This window comes from Neovison vison, chromosome X (assembly GCF_020171115.1).
Source record: "Neovison vison isolate M4711 chromosome X, ASM_NN_V1, whole genome shotgun sequence".
NCBI classification, from domain to species: domain Eukaryota; kingdom Metazoa; phylum Chordata; class Mammalia; order Carnivora; family Mustelidae; genus Neogale; species Neogale vison.
Window position 1 is genome coordinate 40,371,864 of NC_058105.1, and position 17,378 is coordinate 40,389,241.

Genomic DNA, 17,378 nt, shown 5'->3' on the forward strand with positions numbered 1-17,378 from the left:
GGCCTTTGCTGTCTGGCAAAATGGACTGAGAGATCATCTATGTTGTAATACGTATCAGTACTTCATTCCATTTATTGCTGTGTATCATACCAGTGTGTGGACATCCACATTTTGCTTATCTGCTCATCAATTGATTGATATTTGTGTTTTATTTTCCAAATACAGTTTTCCTTTAAAGTTAGGTCCATAATGCACCTTGAGGTTTTTTTAAATTTATTTTTTATTTATTTTCAGCATAACAGTATTCATTATTTTTGCACCACACCCAGTGTTCCATGCAATCCGTGCCCTCTATAATACCCCCCACCTGGTTCCCCCAACCTCCCACCTCCCCCGCCACTTCAAACCCCTCAGATTGTTCTTCAGAGTCCATAGTCTTTCATGGTTCACCTCCCCTTCCAATTTACCCCAACTCCCTTCTCTCTATCTCCCCATGTCCTCCATGCTATTTGTTATGCTCCACAAATAAGTGAAACCATATGATAATTGACTCTCTCTGCTTGACTTACTTCACTCAGCATAATCTCTTCCAGTCCCGTCCATGTTGCCACAAAAGTTGGGTATTCATCCTTTCTGATGGAGGCATAATACTCCATAGTGTATATGGACCACACCTTCCTTATCCATTCGTCCGTTGAAGGGCATCTTGGTTCTTTCCACAGTTTGGCGACTGTGGCCATTGCTGCTATAAACATTGGGGTACAGATGGCCCTTCTTTTCACGACATCTGTATCTTTGGGGTAAATACCCAGGAGTGCAATGGCAGGGTCATAGGGAAGTTCTATTTTTAATTTCTTGAGGAATCTCCACACTGTTCTCCAAAGAGACTGCACCAACTTGCATTCCCACCAACAGTGTAAGAAGGTTCCCCTTTCTCCACATCCCCTCCAACACATGTTGTTTCCTGTCTTGCTAATTTTGGCCATTCTAACTGGTGTAAGGTGATACCTCAATGTGGTTTTCATTTAAATCTCCCTGATGGCTAGTGATGATGAACATTTTTTCATGTGTCTGATAGCCATTTGTATGTCTTCATTGGAGAAGCATCTGTTCATGTCTTCTGCCCATTTTTTTTTTGTTTTCAAGTAAAATGGATATTTGAAAAGAAACGTGTAATTAAGTTACACATTTTTTAAATTTATTTTTTATTTATTTGTAGCATAACAATATTCATTATTTTTGTACCACACCCAGTGTTCCATGCAATCCGTGCCCTTTATAATACCCACCACCTGGTACCCCAACCTCCCACCCCCTGCCCCTTCAAAACCCTCAGATTGTTCTTCAGAGTCCATAGTCTCTCATGGTTCACATTCCCTTCCAATTTCCCACAACTCCCTTCTCCTCTCTAACTCCCCATGTCCTCCATGCTATTTGTTATGCTCCACAAATAAGTGAAACCATATGATAATTGACTCTCTCTGCTTGACTTACTTCACTCAGCATAATCTCTTGCAGTCCCATCCATGTTGCCACAAAAGTTGGGTATTCATCCTTTCTGATGGAGGCATAATACTCCATAGTGTATATGGACCACATCTTCCTTATCCATTCGTCCGTTGAAGGGCATCTTGGTTCTTTCCACAGTTTGGCGACCGTGGCCATTGCTGCTATAAACATTGGGGTACAGATGGCCCTTCTTTTCACTACATCGGTATCTTTGGGGCAAACACGCAGTAGTGCAATTGCAGCGTCATAGGGAAGTTCTATTTTTAATTTCTTGAGGAATCTCCACACTGTTCTCCAAAGAGACTGCACCAACTTGCATTCCCACCAACAGTGGAAGAGGGTTCCCCTTTCTCCACATCCCTCCAACACATGTTGTTTTTGTCTTGCTAATTTTGGCCATTCTAACTGGTGTAAGGTGATATCTCAATGTGGTTTTCATTTAACTCTCCCTGATGGCTAGTGATGATGAACATTTTTTCATGTGTCTGATAGCCATTTGTATGTCTTCATTGGAGAAGTGTCTATTCGTATCTTCTGACTATGTTTTGATATGATTATCTGTTTTGTGTGTGTTGAGTTTGAGGAGTTCTTTATAGATCCTGGATATCAACCTTTTGTCTGTACTGTCATTTGCAAATATCTTCTCCCATTCTGTGGGTTGCCTCTTTGTTTTCTTGACTGTTTCCTTGGCTGTGCAGAAGTTTATTTTCGCTTTTGTTTCCTTTGTCTTTGGAGACATATCTTCAAAAAAGTTGCTGTGGCTGATCTCAAAGAGATTACTGCCTACGTTCTCCTCTAGGATTCTGATGGATTCCTGTTTCACGTTGGTCTTTTATCCATTTCGAGTTTATCTTTGTGTACGGTGTAAGAGAATGGTCGAGTTTCATTCTTCTACATACAGCTGCCCAGTTTTCCCAGCACCGTTTATTGAAGAGACTGTCTTTCTTCCACTGTATATTTTTTCCTGTTTTGTCGAAGATTATTTGACCAAAGAGTTGAGGGTCCATATCTGGGCTCTCTACTCTGTTCCACTGGTCTATGTGTCTGTTTTTATGCCAGTACCATGCTATCTTGGTGATCACAGCTTTGTAGTAGAGCTTGAAATCAGATAACGTGATACCCCCAGTTTTATTTTTGTTTTTCAACATTTCCTTAGTGATTCAGGGTTCTTCTGATTCCATACAAATTTTTGGATTATTTGCTCCAGCTCCTTGAAAAATACCGGTAGAATTTTGATTGGAATGGCATTAAAAGTATAGATTGCTCTAGGCAGTACAGACATTTTAACAATGTTTATTCTTCCGATCCAAGAGCATGGAATGGTCTTCCATCTTTTTGTGTCTTCTTCAATTTCTTTCATGAGTGTTCCGTAGTTCCTCAAGTACAGATCCTTTACCTCTTTGGTTAGGTTTATTCCCAGGTATGTTATGGTTCTTGGTGTTATAGTAAATGGAATCGATTCTCTAACTTCCCTTTCTGTATTTTCATTGTTAGTGTATAAGAAAGCCACTGATTTCTGTACATTGACTTTGTATCCTGCCACGTTACTGAATTGCTATATGAGTTCTAGTAGTTTGGGGGTGGAGTCTTTTGGGTTTTCTATATAAAGAATCATGTCATCTGTGAAGAGAGAGAGTTTGACTTCTTCATTGCCAGTTCAGATACCTTTTATTTATTTTTGTTGTCTGATTTGCTGTTGCTAGGACTTCTAATACTATGTTGAACAAGAGTGGTGAGAGTGGGCATCCTTTTCTTTTCGTGTTCCTGTGGGTCTTTCATAGATAGATTTGATGAAGTTCAGGAATGTTCCTTCTATCCCTATACTTTGAAACATTTTAATCAGGAATGGATGCTGGATCTTGTCAAATGCTTTTTCTGCATCAATTGAGAGGACCATGTGGTTCTTCTCTCTTTTCTTATTAATTTGTTCTATCATATTGATTGATTTGCAAATGTTGAACCACCCTTGTAGCCCAGGAATGAATCCCACCTGGTCGTGGTGGATAATCCTTTTAATGTGCTGTTGGATCCTGTTTGCTAGGATCTTGTTGAGAATCTTAGCATCCATATTCATCAGTGATATTGGTCTGAAATTCTCCTTTTTGGTAGGGTCTTTGCCTGGTTTGGGGATCAGGGTAATGCTGGATTCATAGAAAGAATCTGGAAGTTTTCCTTCTGCTTCAATTTTTGAAATAGCTTCAGGAGAATAGGTGTTATTTCTTCTTTGAAAGTTTGGTAGAATTCCCCAGGGAATCCATCAGGTCCTGGGCTCCTGTATTTTGGGAGGTTTTTGATCACTGCTTCAATCTCGTTACTAGATATCGGTCTATTCAGGTTGTCGATTTCTTCCTGGTTCAATTTTGGGAGTTTATAGTTTTCCAGGAATGCATCCATTTCATCTAGGTTGCTTAGCTTATTGGCATATAACTTTTGATAATGACTTCTGATGGTTGTTTCTACTTACTTGGTGTTAGTTGTGATCTCTCCCTTTTCATTCATAATTTTATTAATTGGGGCTTTCTCTCTTTTCTTTTGGATTAGTGTGGCCAATGGTTTATCGATCTTATTGATTCTTTCAAAAAACCAGCTTCTAGTTTCATTGATACATTCTACTGTATCTCTGGTTTCTACCTCATTGATCTCAGCTCTAATCTTGATTATTTCCCTTCTTATGTGTGGAGTTGGTTTGATTTGTTGTTGATTCTCCAGTTCTTTAAGGTGTAGAGATAGCTGCTGTGTTCTGGATTTTTCAATATTTTTGAGGGAGGTTTGGATGGCTATGTATTTCCCCCTTAGGACCGCCTTTGCTGTATCCCATAGGTTTTGGACCGAAGTGTCTTCATTCTCATTGGTTTCCATGAATTGTTTCAGGTCTTCTTTGATCTCCTGGTTGATCCAAGCATTCTTAAGCAAGGTGGTCTTTAGCTTCCAGTTGTTTGAGTTCCTTCAGAACTTTTCCTTGTGATTGAGCTCCAGTTTCAAAGCACTGTGATCTGAGAATATGCAGGGAATAATCTTAGTCTTTTGATATCGGTTGAGTCCTGATTTGTGACCCAGTATGCGGTCTATTCTTGAGAAGGTTCCATGTGCACTTGAGAAGAATGAGTATTCTGTTGTTTTAGGATGGAATGTTCTGTATATATCTATGAGGTCCATCTGGTCCAGTGTGTCATTCAATGCTCTTGTGTCTTTATTGATTTTCTGCTTCAGTAATCTGTCTGTTACTGAGAGAGGTGTGTTAAGATCTCCTACTATTAATGTATTCATATCAATATGACTCTTTTTCTTGATTAACAGTTTTCTTATGTAATTGGCTGCTCCCATATTGGGGACGTAGATATGTACAATTGTTAGATCATCTTGGTGGATAGTCGCTTTAAGAATTATGTCCTGTCCTTCTGTATCTCTGACTACAGTCTTTAGTTTAAAATCTAATTTATCTGATATGAGAATCGCTACCCCAGCCTTCTTTTTAGGCCCATTGGCATGAAAGATGCTTCTCCGTCCCTTCACTTTCAGTCAGGGTGTATCTTTAGGTTCAAAATGGGTCTCTTGTAGACAATATATGGATGGGTCCTGTCATTTTATCCAATCTGCAACCCTGTGCCATTTTATGGGCGCATTTAGGCCATTCACATTGAGAGTGATTATTGATAGATACGTTTTTATTGACATCGTGTTACCTTTGAAGTCTTTTCTTTCTGTAGATTGTCTCTATATTTCTGTTCAATGCTATTCTTAGGATTTTTCCTCTTTTATAGAACCCCCCTTAATATTTCCTGCAGTGTTGGCTTGGTGGTTGCATAGTCTTTTAAGCCTTGCCGGTCTTGGAAACTCTTTATCTCTCCATCCATTTTGAATGTCAGTCTTGCTGGATAAAGTATTCTTGGCTGCATGTTCTTCTCATTTAGTGCCCTGAATATATCTTGCCAGCCCTTTCTGGCTTGCCAAATCTCTGTGGACAGGTCTGCCGTTATTCTGATGGGTTTTCCTCTGTAAGTAAGGAGCCTCTTTGTCCTAGCGGCTTTCAAGAGATTATACCTACAATTATGATTCCTCAGTTTGACTATCAGGTGCCTTGATGTTTTTCTGGAATCTATAATCTTGGGTGGAGACCGTTCGGCCTCTAGTACATGAACCCTGGTTCCATTCGCGAGATTGGGAAAATTTTCATCAAGAACTTGTTCCACTGTATCTTCTAGACTTCTTTCTTTCTCCTCCCCTTCAGGGATTCCAATAATTCTTATGTTGGAACGTTTCATGGCATCATTTATTTCCCTGATTCTATTTTCGTGGTTTCTAAGCTGTTTGTTCCAGGCTTCCTCTTGATCCTTTCTATCTGTTTGTCCTCCAGATCACTAATTCTATCTTCTGTCTCAGTTACCCTAGCTTTGAGAGAATTTAAATTAGATTGGAATTCATTGAGACATTGTGAACCTCAGCCCTGGTAGCTTTTAGTTCTCTCCTAACATTGTGAACATCCTGTCTGGTCGCTTTCAGCTCGGCCCACCTTGAGTTGTTTTTTGTGCATAGTTAAGAAGTAAGGATTCAACTTCATTTTCATGTAGGTAACCAGTTGTCTCTGCACTATTTGTTGCAAAATACTATGTTTTCCCCCACTGAATTGTCTTATCACCTTCATCAAAAATGAATTGACCATAAATATAGGGTTTTATTTTTGGACTTTCTGTTCCATTGATCTCTAAGGCTATCCTATGCTAGTATTACACCATCTTGATTAATGTGGCTTTGTAGTAAGTTTTAAAATTGTGTAGTGTAATTCTTGCAATTTATTATTCTTTTTCAAGATTGCTTTGCTATTCTGGGTCCGTTCCATGTAAATTTTAAAGCTTTTCTATTTCTACAAAAATAGCTTGCTGGAATTTTCATAGGGGTTACAGTGAATTTGTAGATCAGCCTGTGAGGGATTGCCATCTTACCACTATGGAGTCTTTCAATCCATGAACATGGGATTCCTCTTTATTTCTTTAGATCTTAATTTCTCTTAGCAATGTTCTGTATGTTTTGGTATACAGGTCTTATACTCCATTTGGTAGGTTTATTTCTAAGTGTTTTAATTCTTTTTGATGCAGTTGTGAATGGAATTGTTTTCTTAATTTCATTTTCATATTGCTCAATACAGTTCATTTTAATCTCAAAATGTATATGGTGTATTTCCCCCAAATATTGACTAGTCCTGGCATTTATCTTCTAGTATGGTATATAATTTCATAGGCCTACAGGAACCAGTCCCTAATACATATCTTCAGAACTGAACTCTGGGCAGTTAAATTTTAGGAGCAATTTTTGCCCTCAAATAATGAAACTCCTAAAAAATATAAAGTATGTTAATATAGAAATAGTCCTGAGAATTTAATTTGAAGACATGACAAAATATTTATAGAAAGCTCTCTTAATAATGCTGGCTTGTGTTGCTCAACATTTCATTGATTTAAAAAAAAATTTATAAATGTGTTCCTTAATACATTATCAATCAGCAAATTAAGTAGATTTTGCTTATGTTGACAATTCTGGCCTCAAGTTAATGGTTTGTTATAGTGCTCATTGTGACTCTGTCACACTGAAAAATGTTATTTAGTGGTTAAAAAAAATTGCACCCTGCAGTTATTAGAAAAAAAAGGAGATGTATTTTGGCAGGCTCAATGTACACTGTTTTTCTAGCCTTTCAGTATACAACCATTATTTAAAATACTTGTTCTTAAGGTATAATCTTGCAAAATGTCTGTATGTCTTAAGATAGAATGATGTATTCTTATACTTTAAAACTGAATAACATTGGGGCTTTTCCAATTGGCTGAAGAAAACTGAAGTATGTTGTTTCGAATTTTTTGTGTTTCTCTTGTGAAGTTTTTTTTTTTTTTTTTAATCGTTGGCACCAGCTATTGCTTATTGGCTAGTAAGCATTAATGAACACTAAAACAAATGACCAAATGCACATTAATAGAAAAATCTAGATTATCATGCTTACTTTGACAGCTTATTTTTACTATAGAATATTGCTGTTTTATATGGTAAAATTAATGGTGTTTTGTGTTGCTCTGCTCCCAAGCAAATTGAGGAACACCAAATTAAATAAACCATTAGAAAGGAACAGAAATGTGAATATACTATGTGTACTAATTTGCTTATAGACAGCAAAAACCTGTACCAGAATCTATAACCTCGATTTAATGACTACCTTGTATAGCACTTTTAAGCTGTAATGAGTAAAAAGCAGTTTTCACTTCTCTTCAACAAAACATAAATGTCAAGTAGACAGTTATTTACCAGAAAATTAGAGCAAATCAAGAATGGTCTTGTCCACTCTTTTCAGTTTCTAAACAGATTATTTTTTCCTATATATTCTAATAGTTAAAGCTATTAAATAAAACTGATGTTTTTAAGTCATATTGAAGTGAGAATATAAGCTATTCTGTTCCTTGGACATTTTGACCTCAAATTAATGATGCATGACTTTTCCTCCTGTAGGCATGCTGCAGAAGAAGGTAGAAGAGGTAACACGGATTTTTGAGGATCATCGTCGCGCGGAGCAAGAACACAATATCAGAATTGCTTTTGATTGAACGACCACATATTCTGCATGCTGCTTTGGGATTATACATTATCTACAAGTTTTTATGATGTGAAATAGAGTAGTATTCACAATTAACTACTTAGTCTTTGGTTGCAATGAAGTTTTCTTGTGGTTGGTTTGATTTTTTTTTTTCAATTAAATATTGTGCTGTTGAGAATTATACTGTAGTTTGGCTTTTAGTAGTAGCAAACTGTGACTGTATTAGCCCTCTTGGCTCTAGGCAGTAACCTATTACATGTTGACTCCGTGTGTGTAATTTGTATCTTAAACTCTCCTAGATCCCATATTCTACCAGCAGCACACATTGTCCTTCTTCCTCTAACCGGATCATTGAGAGATGTTTGCCAAGAAATAGATTCCAGCTAGTCTTTACTGGGTGTCTGCTTTCAACATGTAGTGCTAGGTACTGTAGTCTTTTTCCTCAAAGGAACTTACTGTCTAGTTTGAGATATAATTAACGCCTGTCTGTATGAAAACAGTATAGATAATACAAAGAAGTGTGTTATAAAGTATAGAAAGTGTGAGAAATTTGGAGAAGAAGAAATATTAGAGTAGATTTAGTTCTTGAATTAGGTTATGTTTAAAAGCATAAGTTTCAGGCAATTCATGTATTTTTGATGTACAGATAGTCTGGTATTTTATTTGGTTTTAGTATATAGTTGCTGGCTTTTGGATATTTGTTTTTCAAGAAAAACCTTGTTCTTAGCTTGGGAACAGTCTGATCGCTTGTGTTACATGTTTTACCTGTCATAAATAAAGGTGATATTCTAAAAAATAAACGTATAACATGAAAGCAAACTTACTTAAAAGTTCTTGAGTGACTAGAGCTTGCTTAGTCGACTATAATTACTGAGCTAAATTTCTCTAATACTGACTGTACATGTGCAGGGGGGTCCTGCACATATTACAGGAAGAAAATATCTTTGAAATGAGTACTAGTGATTTTCACCACCTTATAAGTAAACTAAATATCAACTTACATGACCTTTTCATTCCTACCCAAACTTCTGAAAGTAGAAGCTTATCAGGTAAGCTTTTGTTACCACTCAAAACTTTAGAATATGAAAATAATCCAGAGACAATTTAATTTTGTGGATGATTTCTGTAGCAAAGAGCTTTTGGCTATAATTTTGAGTAATCTCCAGTTTTTGAGCCTAGTGTTATTTCTGTTATACTGTAGATAAGAGATTTTCCTTACTGTTTTTGGAGATTCAACTCTTATAAAGTAGTTGGTGTATGAATTAAGTTCTATGCTCAGTAAAAGGTACATAGTATATTAGTGGAAACACCGGATTTAGTCTTGTCCCTACTTAATTAACTGGACAAATAATTTCATTTTGGGTATCATCTTTCATCTCTCCCATGAAAGCATTTAATCATATGAATAAGGTCTTTCCAAGTAAAAGAAATGAGTTTTCATTTCTCTGAAGTTTTGTGATTCCTTTATGTCCTTTCACAAATGATACATGCTTATTCTAAAGTTCCTCAGTGAAATGAGGGGCTCATGTATTCCTGCTGGATTTGTACTGGGAGTTCTAGGGGTTTTTTTTCCCCAAGAGCTGGAAAAATGGTGGGTGGCGAGTGGCTTCCAGATCAATGCAGTTAACAATATAAGATTTACTGGCAGAATCTCCGTGTACTGGAATCTGGAGTCTTGGATTAATTCATCTCTAAGGTTCCTTTTGACTTGGATTCTAACATGTGTCTAGAGTACATGACATTGTTGAACAAATATTAATTAAAAGATCACAAATAACCCATTTTAAGGCAACATTTTTGTTAGGTACTAGAGTCTTGAGCCTCTTCTAACCATTATTCAAGACCAGTTAGGATTTAGCTGAAGGAAAATTTCTTAAATTTGTCATGTTATTAAATTTGACCCTTGTAGACTTTTCTTTGTCCTTTGAAAAAGATGCTGTAGTTATTTTCTCTAAAACAGCATTTATGCTATCTCATTTGGGGTATTTGAAAGACATGAACAGCTGATTTCTCTTAATATTGGATGAGTGATGCTAGCCCTCTTCTAGAGAAGAGTTTTGGTTTTAGCATCTTCTTCCATATCTGGAAATTATCATTGTTTCATAATGTATTCATCAGAAATGTGCTGCAAACAAAGCATCTGAAAAGGACAAACACTGAAAATATATCTGTGTTAAGGAAGAACTTCTGGCTTAATTAAACGAACCTTATTAAATTGTCAGAAAGACAAATAAGGCATATTTTTCAGTTTGTCATAAATTCTTCTGAGATGAAATTGTGAAATTACCTCATGGTAAGATGTCTGTGCCCATGAATAACATCTACGACTCTCAAAGCTTTTTGTGAACTGTCTCAAAGCTTTTATACACTGTCTCCCTTTAAAAGCAGGGAAAGGCATGCCGTGGGAAAAGAAATAGCTATTATTCCACAGTTAATACGTTTGGCAGAACTAGAAATAGCCTGTTTTTCCTTCTAGTGCAATTTTCTGAATGTTTGTCCCTTGCTACCAACCACTGGGACTAGCTACAGTTATACACAGGTACAGAGAGTACTTCCTCATGACCTTGCTTTCGAGTTGCAGTTCCACTCTACATGTCTTTTTAGCCATTTATCCTCTACTCATCCCACCTAGATGGATTCCTAATGAAGTGTGTATCTCTTCTGTGCTGATAGGATGTATGTCTTATTCGAAGTTGTACACATGTCTGGTATAGTATTTGTTCCACCCTTTGCCACTTTCCCAGGGGACAAACACACCAGCAGCTTTGGCAGATTTTCCCATCTACTTATGGATTGATGTGTCCATTGAACAGTTTGGTTGAGCAGCAGAATTCAGCCTCACCATCATACAGGATTTACCTGGTACAGGCTTTGGTATGACCCACACTTTGTGCACGCTTACATTCTTTCTGTGCTCTCTGCCGGAGCCACAAAATAGTACATGTTATACCAGCATTCATTCATCCGTGTCCTTCAAGAACATACATATAACAGGTTTTGGATAACTCAGATACTTTCTGTGACCTTTTCAATCTGTAAGAAGTTCTTAGGAAGTACAGTGTCTTCTAGGAGCTGCTCTTTGTCTTATCCTCTAACTTGGGCATGGGAGTACAGAAAGTTTGAACAAGTTCTACCAGATCACAGAATATTTGCTCATAGAGGACCACCTACAAGTGACTTTAAAACCATAATTTTATGTAACACTTTATGGTCACCCTATTCAGAGGTACTCTCCCAATTTTACAGATGAGGAAGCTGTCCTAGACCAGTTAAAGAAACTTACTGAAACTCACATAGTCTTATAACTTGCAAAGCAAAAGATCAAGTCCAAACTGCCTACTATGTTCTCTCTAACTATGGGAACTGAGAAATCCAAACAGTGTGCTCCCCAAACACATGATCTTTTTCTTTTTTTATTCTTTGTGGTATAAGAAGGGTCCCTTTAATTAAAAAAATGTTGACTAGGTAATAAATATTCAAAAATCAAAGGTATAAAAAGTGAAGTTTTTCCCCACCCTTTTTGCTAATCATCCAGCTCTCCTACCTGGAAGCATTCATTTATCATTGGTCTCTATGTTTTCCCAGAGGAATTTGATGCATACACAAGCATACATACATATAATCCCCCTCCTTTTTTTTTACACAAATGGAAGCATACTATTGATACTGTTCTGCACCTGGCTATTTCACTAAACATAATTTAGATTGTTCAGTAGCAGCCCACAGTAAACTCTGTCATCTTTAGGACTGCTGCACAGTTTTACATTGAATGGATTTATTACATTTGTGGGTATTTTATGTTTGCAAAATTTGGTTATAAACAATGTTGCAGTGAATAACTTTACATGTAAAATACATATATACTTGTATATGTGTATGAAATATATACACATAAAATACATATGTACATATATACATATTACACACACACACACTTGACATATAGTATTGAGGATCTTATTCAGAGAGGTTGAATTTCTGTTCTAAAGGGAATGGGGACTTATGGTTTCAACTGTATCCTCACATTACCTTCCATAGAGGTTGTACCAATTTATGTTCCTACCAGCAGTGTGTAATGAGAGTGCTTATTTTCCCACAATCTCAACAAAAGTAATGTGCCCTCAAACTTCTGGATCTTTACTAATCTTGTAGGTGAAAATGTTATTTTAGTGTACTTTTAATAAACTATTTTTAGAACAGTTTTAGATATATAGAAAAGTTGTATAGTACAGGGTTCTGTATACCTCCACTCATTTAACCTCTAGTGTTAACATCTTTATAATTCTGGTATATTTGTCACATCTAATGAATGTTATAAACTAAAGTGCATAGTTTATTCATATTTTTTTAGTTTTTACCTAGGGCCCTTTTTCTGTTTCAGAGTCCCATGCAGGATATCACATTACATTTAGTCATTATGTCTCGTTTGGTTCCTTTCCCTGAGACGTTCTCAGACTTCCCACGTTTTTGATAACCTGTACAGTTTTGAGGAGTACAGGTCATATACTTTATAGTCCTTGTACTTCGAAATTTCCATCGCACTTATTAAGTGAGATTAAATTTCTTTTCATATACTTAGGGATGTTTGTATTTCCATTTCTGGGAGCTCAGAGGTCATGGTCTTAACCACTATGCTATACCTCTCTCTCTTGATTCAACCTAATTTTCAACAAAACATTCGTAAGGACTTCTGATTCTCAGGGTAGGAAGTACAACATCTCCTAAGCTTCTGTTACAGTTAGAGAAAACCGTTAGTGCAGGTGATCTGGTCAAACTTGTGTCTGATCACGGACTACACTGCAGAGGATGGATCATGGGCCCAGCTGGAAACAGCGGGTAGGCTCGATAATAAGTCCTTGAAAGCAGAAGCAGGGTTGTTAACAGGCATACATTGGAGGAAAAGTAGAGGAGCCAGGATTTGGCTATTTTGAATGAGACAGTCAAGAAGTCTCAAATGACTCCTAGCTTTATGAGCTGGATATTTTGGGTGCTGCCGTTAACCCGCAGGAGAAATATTTAAACAACTTACAACACCTTACTCAGTAGAGTACGTACTCTCCGTTTCTTTAGCTCTGAGCGACTACAATTCCCAGAGCCGCGCACTCCACCACAATCCCCTTAGAGTCGGCCGCACAGAGTTCTGGGACTTGAAGTCCGCGGCCTATTCACCCAAGTTAGAGATAGGGGCCTGTGGAAACATGAAGAGGTAAGGGCTTCTCTGAGAGCAGGCGGCGAAGGGAGCTCTCATCTACCTTTTAACTTTGAAAATGGCTTTTATGACTTTGTGTTTGGGGTATGTCACGTTGTCGGGATGCGATTTTGTGTGAGCGGGAAGACAAAAGAGGAGGGAGGAGGGGAGACGGGCTAGACAGGCCTGCGGGGCGAAGTTCAGGAAGGGCCTCCGTCGCCGGTTCCCGTAGGAATGCCTTGCCAGCACAGGCATCTAGGCCACGGCTCCGGCCCCGGGAGCTGCACGGATGCTGTGGCTTCTTACTACTTCACACGGACCCACCCAGGTAAAAGGGTCTTGGCCGACTGATGCCCAGTGCGGGAGAAAGCCAGGCCAGCTCTTCCCCGTCCCGCCCTACCTCCATCTCATCCTCGGAAGGGTACACGGTGGGGGCGGGAAGGGGGGGGGGTGTCTTTTTTTTTTTTTTTGCAGTGTTTGTTTACTAAGGAAGACTTTCTCGGGCCCTGAGAGCATGTAGAGCTTTCAAATCTTAACCTAAGCTACTGATACTTTGTTTCTAAAAATTTAGACGGAAAGTACAAAACGGGCTCAGTGTATCATAGGAAAAGAAAAGCAGCGCTGTAAGCAGTTCCCCCTACTGGTTCTGCAGGAAATGGCAGCTTTAACTTAGCTGGTCATTGTTGAAAGCCGGAGCTTCACAGTTGTTGACAGTACACAATGGCTTTTTTAAAGGATCCTCATTAAATTAGTTTTGGATTCACTGCAAAGTAGAATAATCACTCTGGAATACAGCGGTGCATTTAAAGTTCTGATATTATGCTCTCCTGTATTGTTGGTTTCTGCATCTTTTAAACAAACGTTTCCCTGCCTCAAAATGACTTTTAAAAAATGCTTATTGTGATATTTCATACATGCAAAATAATGCATATGTACAGTCTAAAGAATAATAATAGATTCGGACCCACTAAAGCTTTAGAAATAGAACATTAGCAGTATCTTATGGGTCCCTTGGGGGCGCCTGGGTAGCTCATTCGGCTGGGCCTCTGCCTACAGCTCTGGTCATGATCCCAGATTCTGGGATGCAGCCCCTCATCCAGCTCCCTGCTCAGCGGGGCCTCTGCTTATCCCTTCACCCCTCACGCTGCTTGTGCTCTCTCTCACTCCCTATGTCTGTCTCTCAAATAAATAAAAATTTTTAAAAAGTCCCCTGTGTGCCCCTCCCTGATTGCTTCTCCTTCCTCCTTTCTCCCTGAGGGGATCACCATCCAGAATTTGGCTTTAATCATTACCTTGCTTAAAAAAAATAGGTCCACCACAGATGACTTTATCTCTAAACAAAATGTTGCTGGTGTTATCCATTTTTGAACTCTGTAAATGGATACAGACTGTATGAATTTTTCTGTGACTTGCCTTTATTTCACTCAGCATTTCTTTTTGAGGTTCATGTGTACCGATGTAGTTAACTAGGGTTTATTCCTTTCAAAGCCACTTTAAACATAGTAAGAAATTTCAGAATTTTAAATAATAAATAAAAATTGAGATACTTGGAAGTTTTTTTAAAACCATGGGCCTAAGGAAGGATATTTTAAAATTTTCTAAAAATAGGCCTCAGTCTTTCTAGAGTATGGGATCTTGCTCATAACCCAAATGGTAAAGGACTATTTTATAAAGAAGGTATTTCATACTTGTTTTTCTCTTGGAATTAACTCATTTCATTTTTGTCTATTATCATCTGTTGTTGCATACTCTACTGGTCCTGCTATTTACACTCTAGTAAGAGTTTTTCAGTTACTTAGGATTGGCTAGTTTATAGCATTACCTAGATTTCTACAGAGTAGTGCCTCAGCTATAAAGTGTCATGACCCTCTTTGCATTTGTTTCTGTAGTCTCTGGAGATCTCCTCCTCTTTCACAACTCCAGATCCTGCCAACACAGATGATTCGAGATTTCCATGTCCAGCCTCAGACTCTCACCTGTACAATTCTTCCATCTCTTGGTTTCCTGTTAGCCAGTATCACCTTTACTGTCACCGCAGACTTAGTATGTCTTTCATACTGAGCATACAAATATCAGCATTCCTGATATTTCATGCTGGCGTGTCAGTTGTAATAGGTAGTTGACTCAGCCTGGCTAAGACAATACTGACTTTCCCCTTCTGAAAACATTTATTCCATCTGGATTTTCCTCTTTCCTTCATTGGTACCATTATTCTCATAGTTATACAGCTTGAACTTTCAGGTTTATCTTTGACTTCTTCCTTACCCCTGCCTTCAAAAGGCCTTGCTCATCTAAGTCTCCTTTTCTGTTTCCACTATTACCACTCCAGTTTGAACTTTCTTTGTGTTACGCTTGACAAATTTAAAGAGTTTCCCAACTCATCATTCTGGTTTCTTTCCTGTGAATCCACAAGACATAGTATAACCACATTCATTTTCCTAAACCATAATTTGTACCCTGCCACTTAACTGCCTAATAAATTGCTTTCTATTACCTATACATGAAGACCCAGGCCCCTTAGTTGGAGTGTTTAAGGCCATTCAAAATCTGTGTCTAATTACCCCCTCCAAGATTATCTCCTAGTGCTTATATGTGAATGCCAACTAAAGTGAGCTTACTATTATTTCTCTTCTTACTCAGCCTCCCTGTTCTTTCCTTCATCATACCCAGTCCTTCAAATGCCAGTTTAAGAATTACCTTTCCAAAGTCTTCATTTACCATCCTAGCTCCCAATTATCTTGTACTTTTCTCATCCTCCCTCTGTCCCCTTCCCTCTCCCTCCTTCCCCGCATAGGCATACAACACAACACATACACACAGGCCCTAAATAAATTGCAAGCTTCTTGAGGATAGGGACTGTGCCTTGAATATCTTTGACTGCATCAGTACCTAGCACAGTGCATTGCATGGAAGTAGGTATTCAGTAAACATTTGTAGGATGAATGAATGATGAAGGGCAACAAACGGAAGGGTGTCTTCAAACAAATGGGGTCACTACTGGTAGATAATATAGCTAAAGAACATGTTTTGAGATTGACTATTTCTTCTGCTTTCTGTATACATTCTTATATCTGCTCCAGGGTAAATAGCTGTGTGAAAAGTGGTGAGCATGTCCTGGAGGAGTTGGAAACAGAAGGGGAGAGGCAGCTGAAAAGCCTCCTTCAGCATCAACTTGATACCTCTGTCTCCATTGAGGAGTAGGTATTGATTTTGCGAACAGGTAGAGTATCATAGACCCTCACCTCCAGGTGGCCGACGCCTCTGAAAGGCCGGATGGAACACTCCTCTCCCACTCCCTTTTCCTTGGCCAACTTCTACTTATTGGACAGCATTTTGCTTCTGTGTCTCTTCCTCTGGGAAGCCTTCCATATCCCACTAAGTCTGGGCTAGGTGCCTGTTCCTGTCTTCCCTTAACATACATAACACTTATAACCCAATAAGATCATTGTCTGTTTACTTGATTCTCTTCTGCAAAAGCAGAAACCATTTTTATCTTTTTTTGCCATTAAATCCTCCGTACCTGCCCCAGTGTCTGATGTGTAGTAGGTATTCAATAAATACTTGATTCATTCATTTATTGGCCCTGGGTGAGGGGAATAAGGACGGAATTCCATGTCATTGCAGTGGTGCTTTCAGCCTAGAAACAGGACATGAGAGAGAAATTGCTAGTATGTTCCATTGTGCCTCTTTTCATGGCTAGTCCTATTTCTGTAAATTGTGGTAACCTGAAGATATTCTTAACTTGCTTCCTGGTTGTTTTGCAGATGTGTGTCTAAGAAAGAGAGCTTTGCTCCTGGTACTATGTACAAGCCCTTTGGGAAGGAAGCAGCTGGGACTATGACTTTGTCCCAGTTCCAGACACTGCATGAGAAGGACCAGGAAACTGCTTCTCTTAGGGAACTGGGGCTCAATGAAACAGAAATCTTGATCTGGAAGAGCCATGTTTCAGGTGAAAAGGTGAGTGGGGCCATTTTTATTTTTCCTAAAGAATCAAGGGGAAGATCGCTTCCTTTAACACTGAGAGCCTTTTCATTTTTAGTTCTTACCAAACTGAGCTCTGTATGTGAGTTTTCTTTGGTTTCTGTGATAGGGGTCTTGGTAAAGAGAATGTCTTCCTTGACTTTTTCACTAACACATCTATGAACAGTCACCTCTGGTCCTTCACCA

At 38.4% G+C, this 17,378-nt stretch overlaps 2 protein-coding genes across 9 annotated transcripts in view; both read left to right on the forward strand.

Moving 5' to 3' along the window:
• Nucleotides 1-8,846, forward strand: part of NUP62CL (nucleoporin 62 C-terminal like) — an 88,445-nt gene extending 79,599 nt beyond the window's left edge. For all 5 annotated transcript variants that reach the window (XM_044235345.1, XM_044235347.1, XM_044235348.1 and 2 more), the window contains one exon: nucleotides 7,939-8,846. In XM_044235345.1, coding sequence (XP_044091280.1) covers nucleotides 7,939-8,033 — 95 coding nt within the window. In that variant the 3' untranslated portion in view covers nucleotides 8,034-8,846. The remainder of the gene's footprint in view (nucleotides 1-7,938) is intronic.
• Nucleotides 8,847-13,205: 4,359 nt separating this feature from the next.
• Nucleotides 13,206-17,378, forward strand: part of RBM41 (RNA binding motif protein 41) — a 60,597-nt gene continuing 56,424 nt past the window's right edge. For 3 of the 4 annotated variants that reach the window (XM_044234342.1, XM_044234344.1, XM_044234341.1), the window contains exons 1-3: nucleotides 13,236-13,539; nucleotides 16,292-16,408; nucleotides 16,976-17,168. In XM_044234342.1, coding sequence (XP_044090277.1) covers nucleotides 13,319-13,539; nucleotides 16,292-16,408; nucleotides 16,976-17,168 — 531 coding nt within the window. In that variant the 5' untranslated portion in view covers nucleotides 13,236-13,318. The other variant, XM_044234343.1, reaches the window with a different exon arrangement.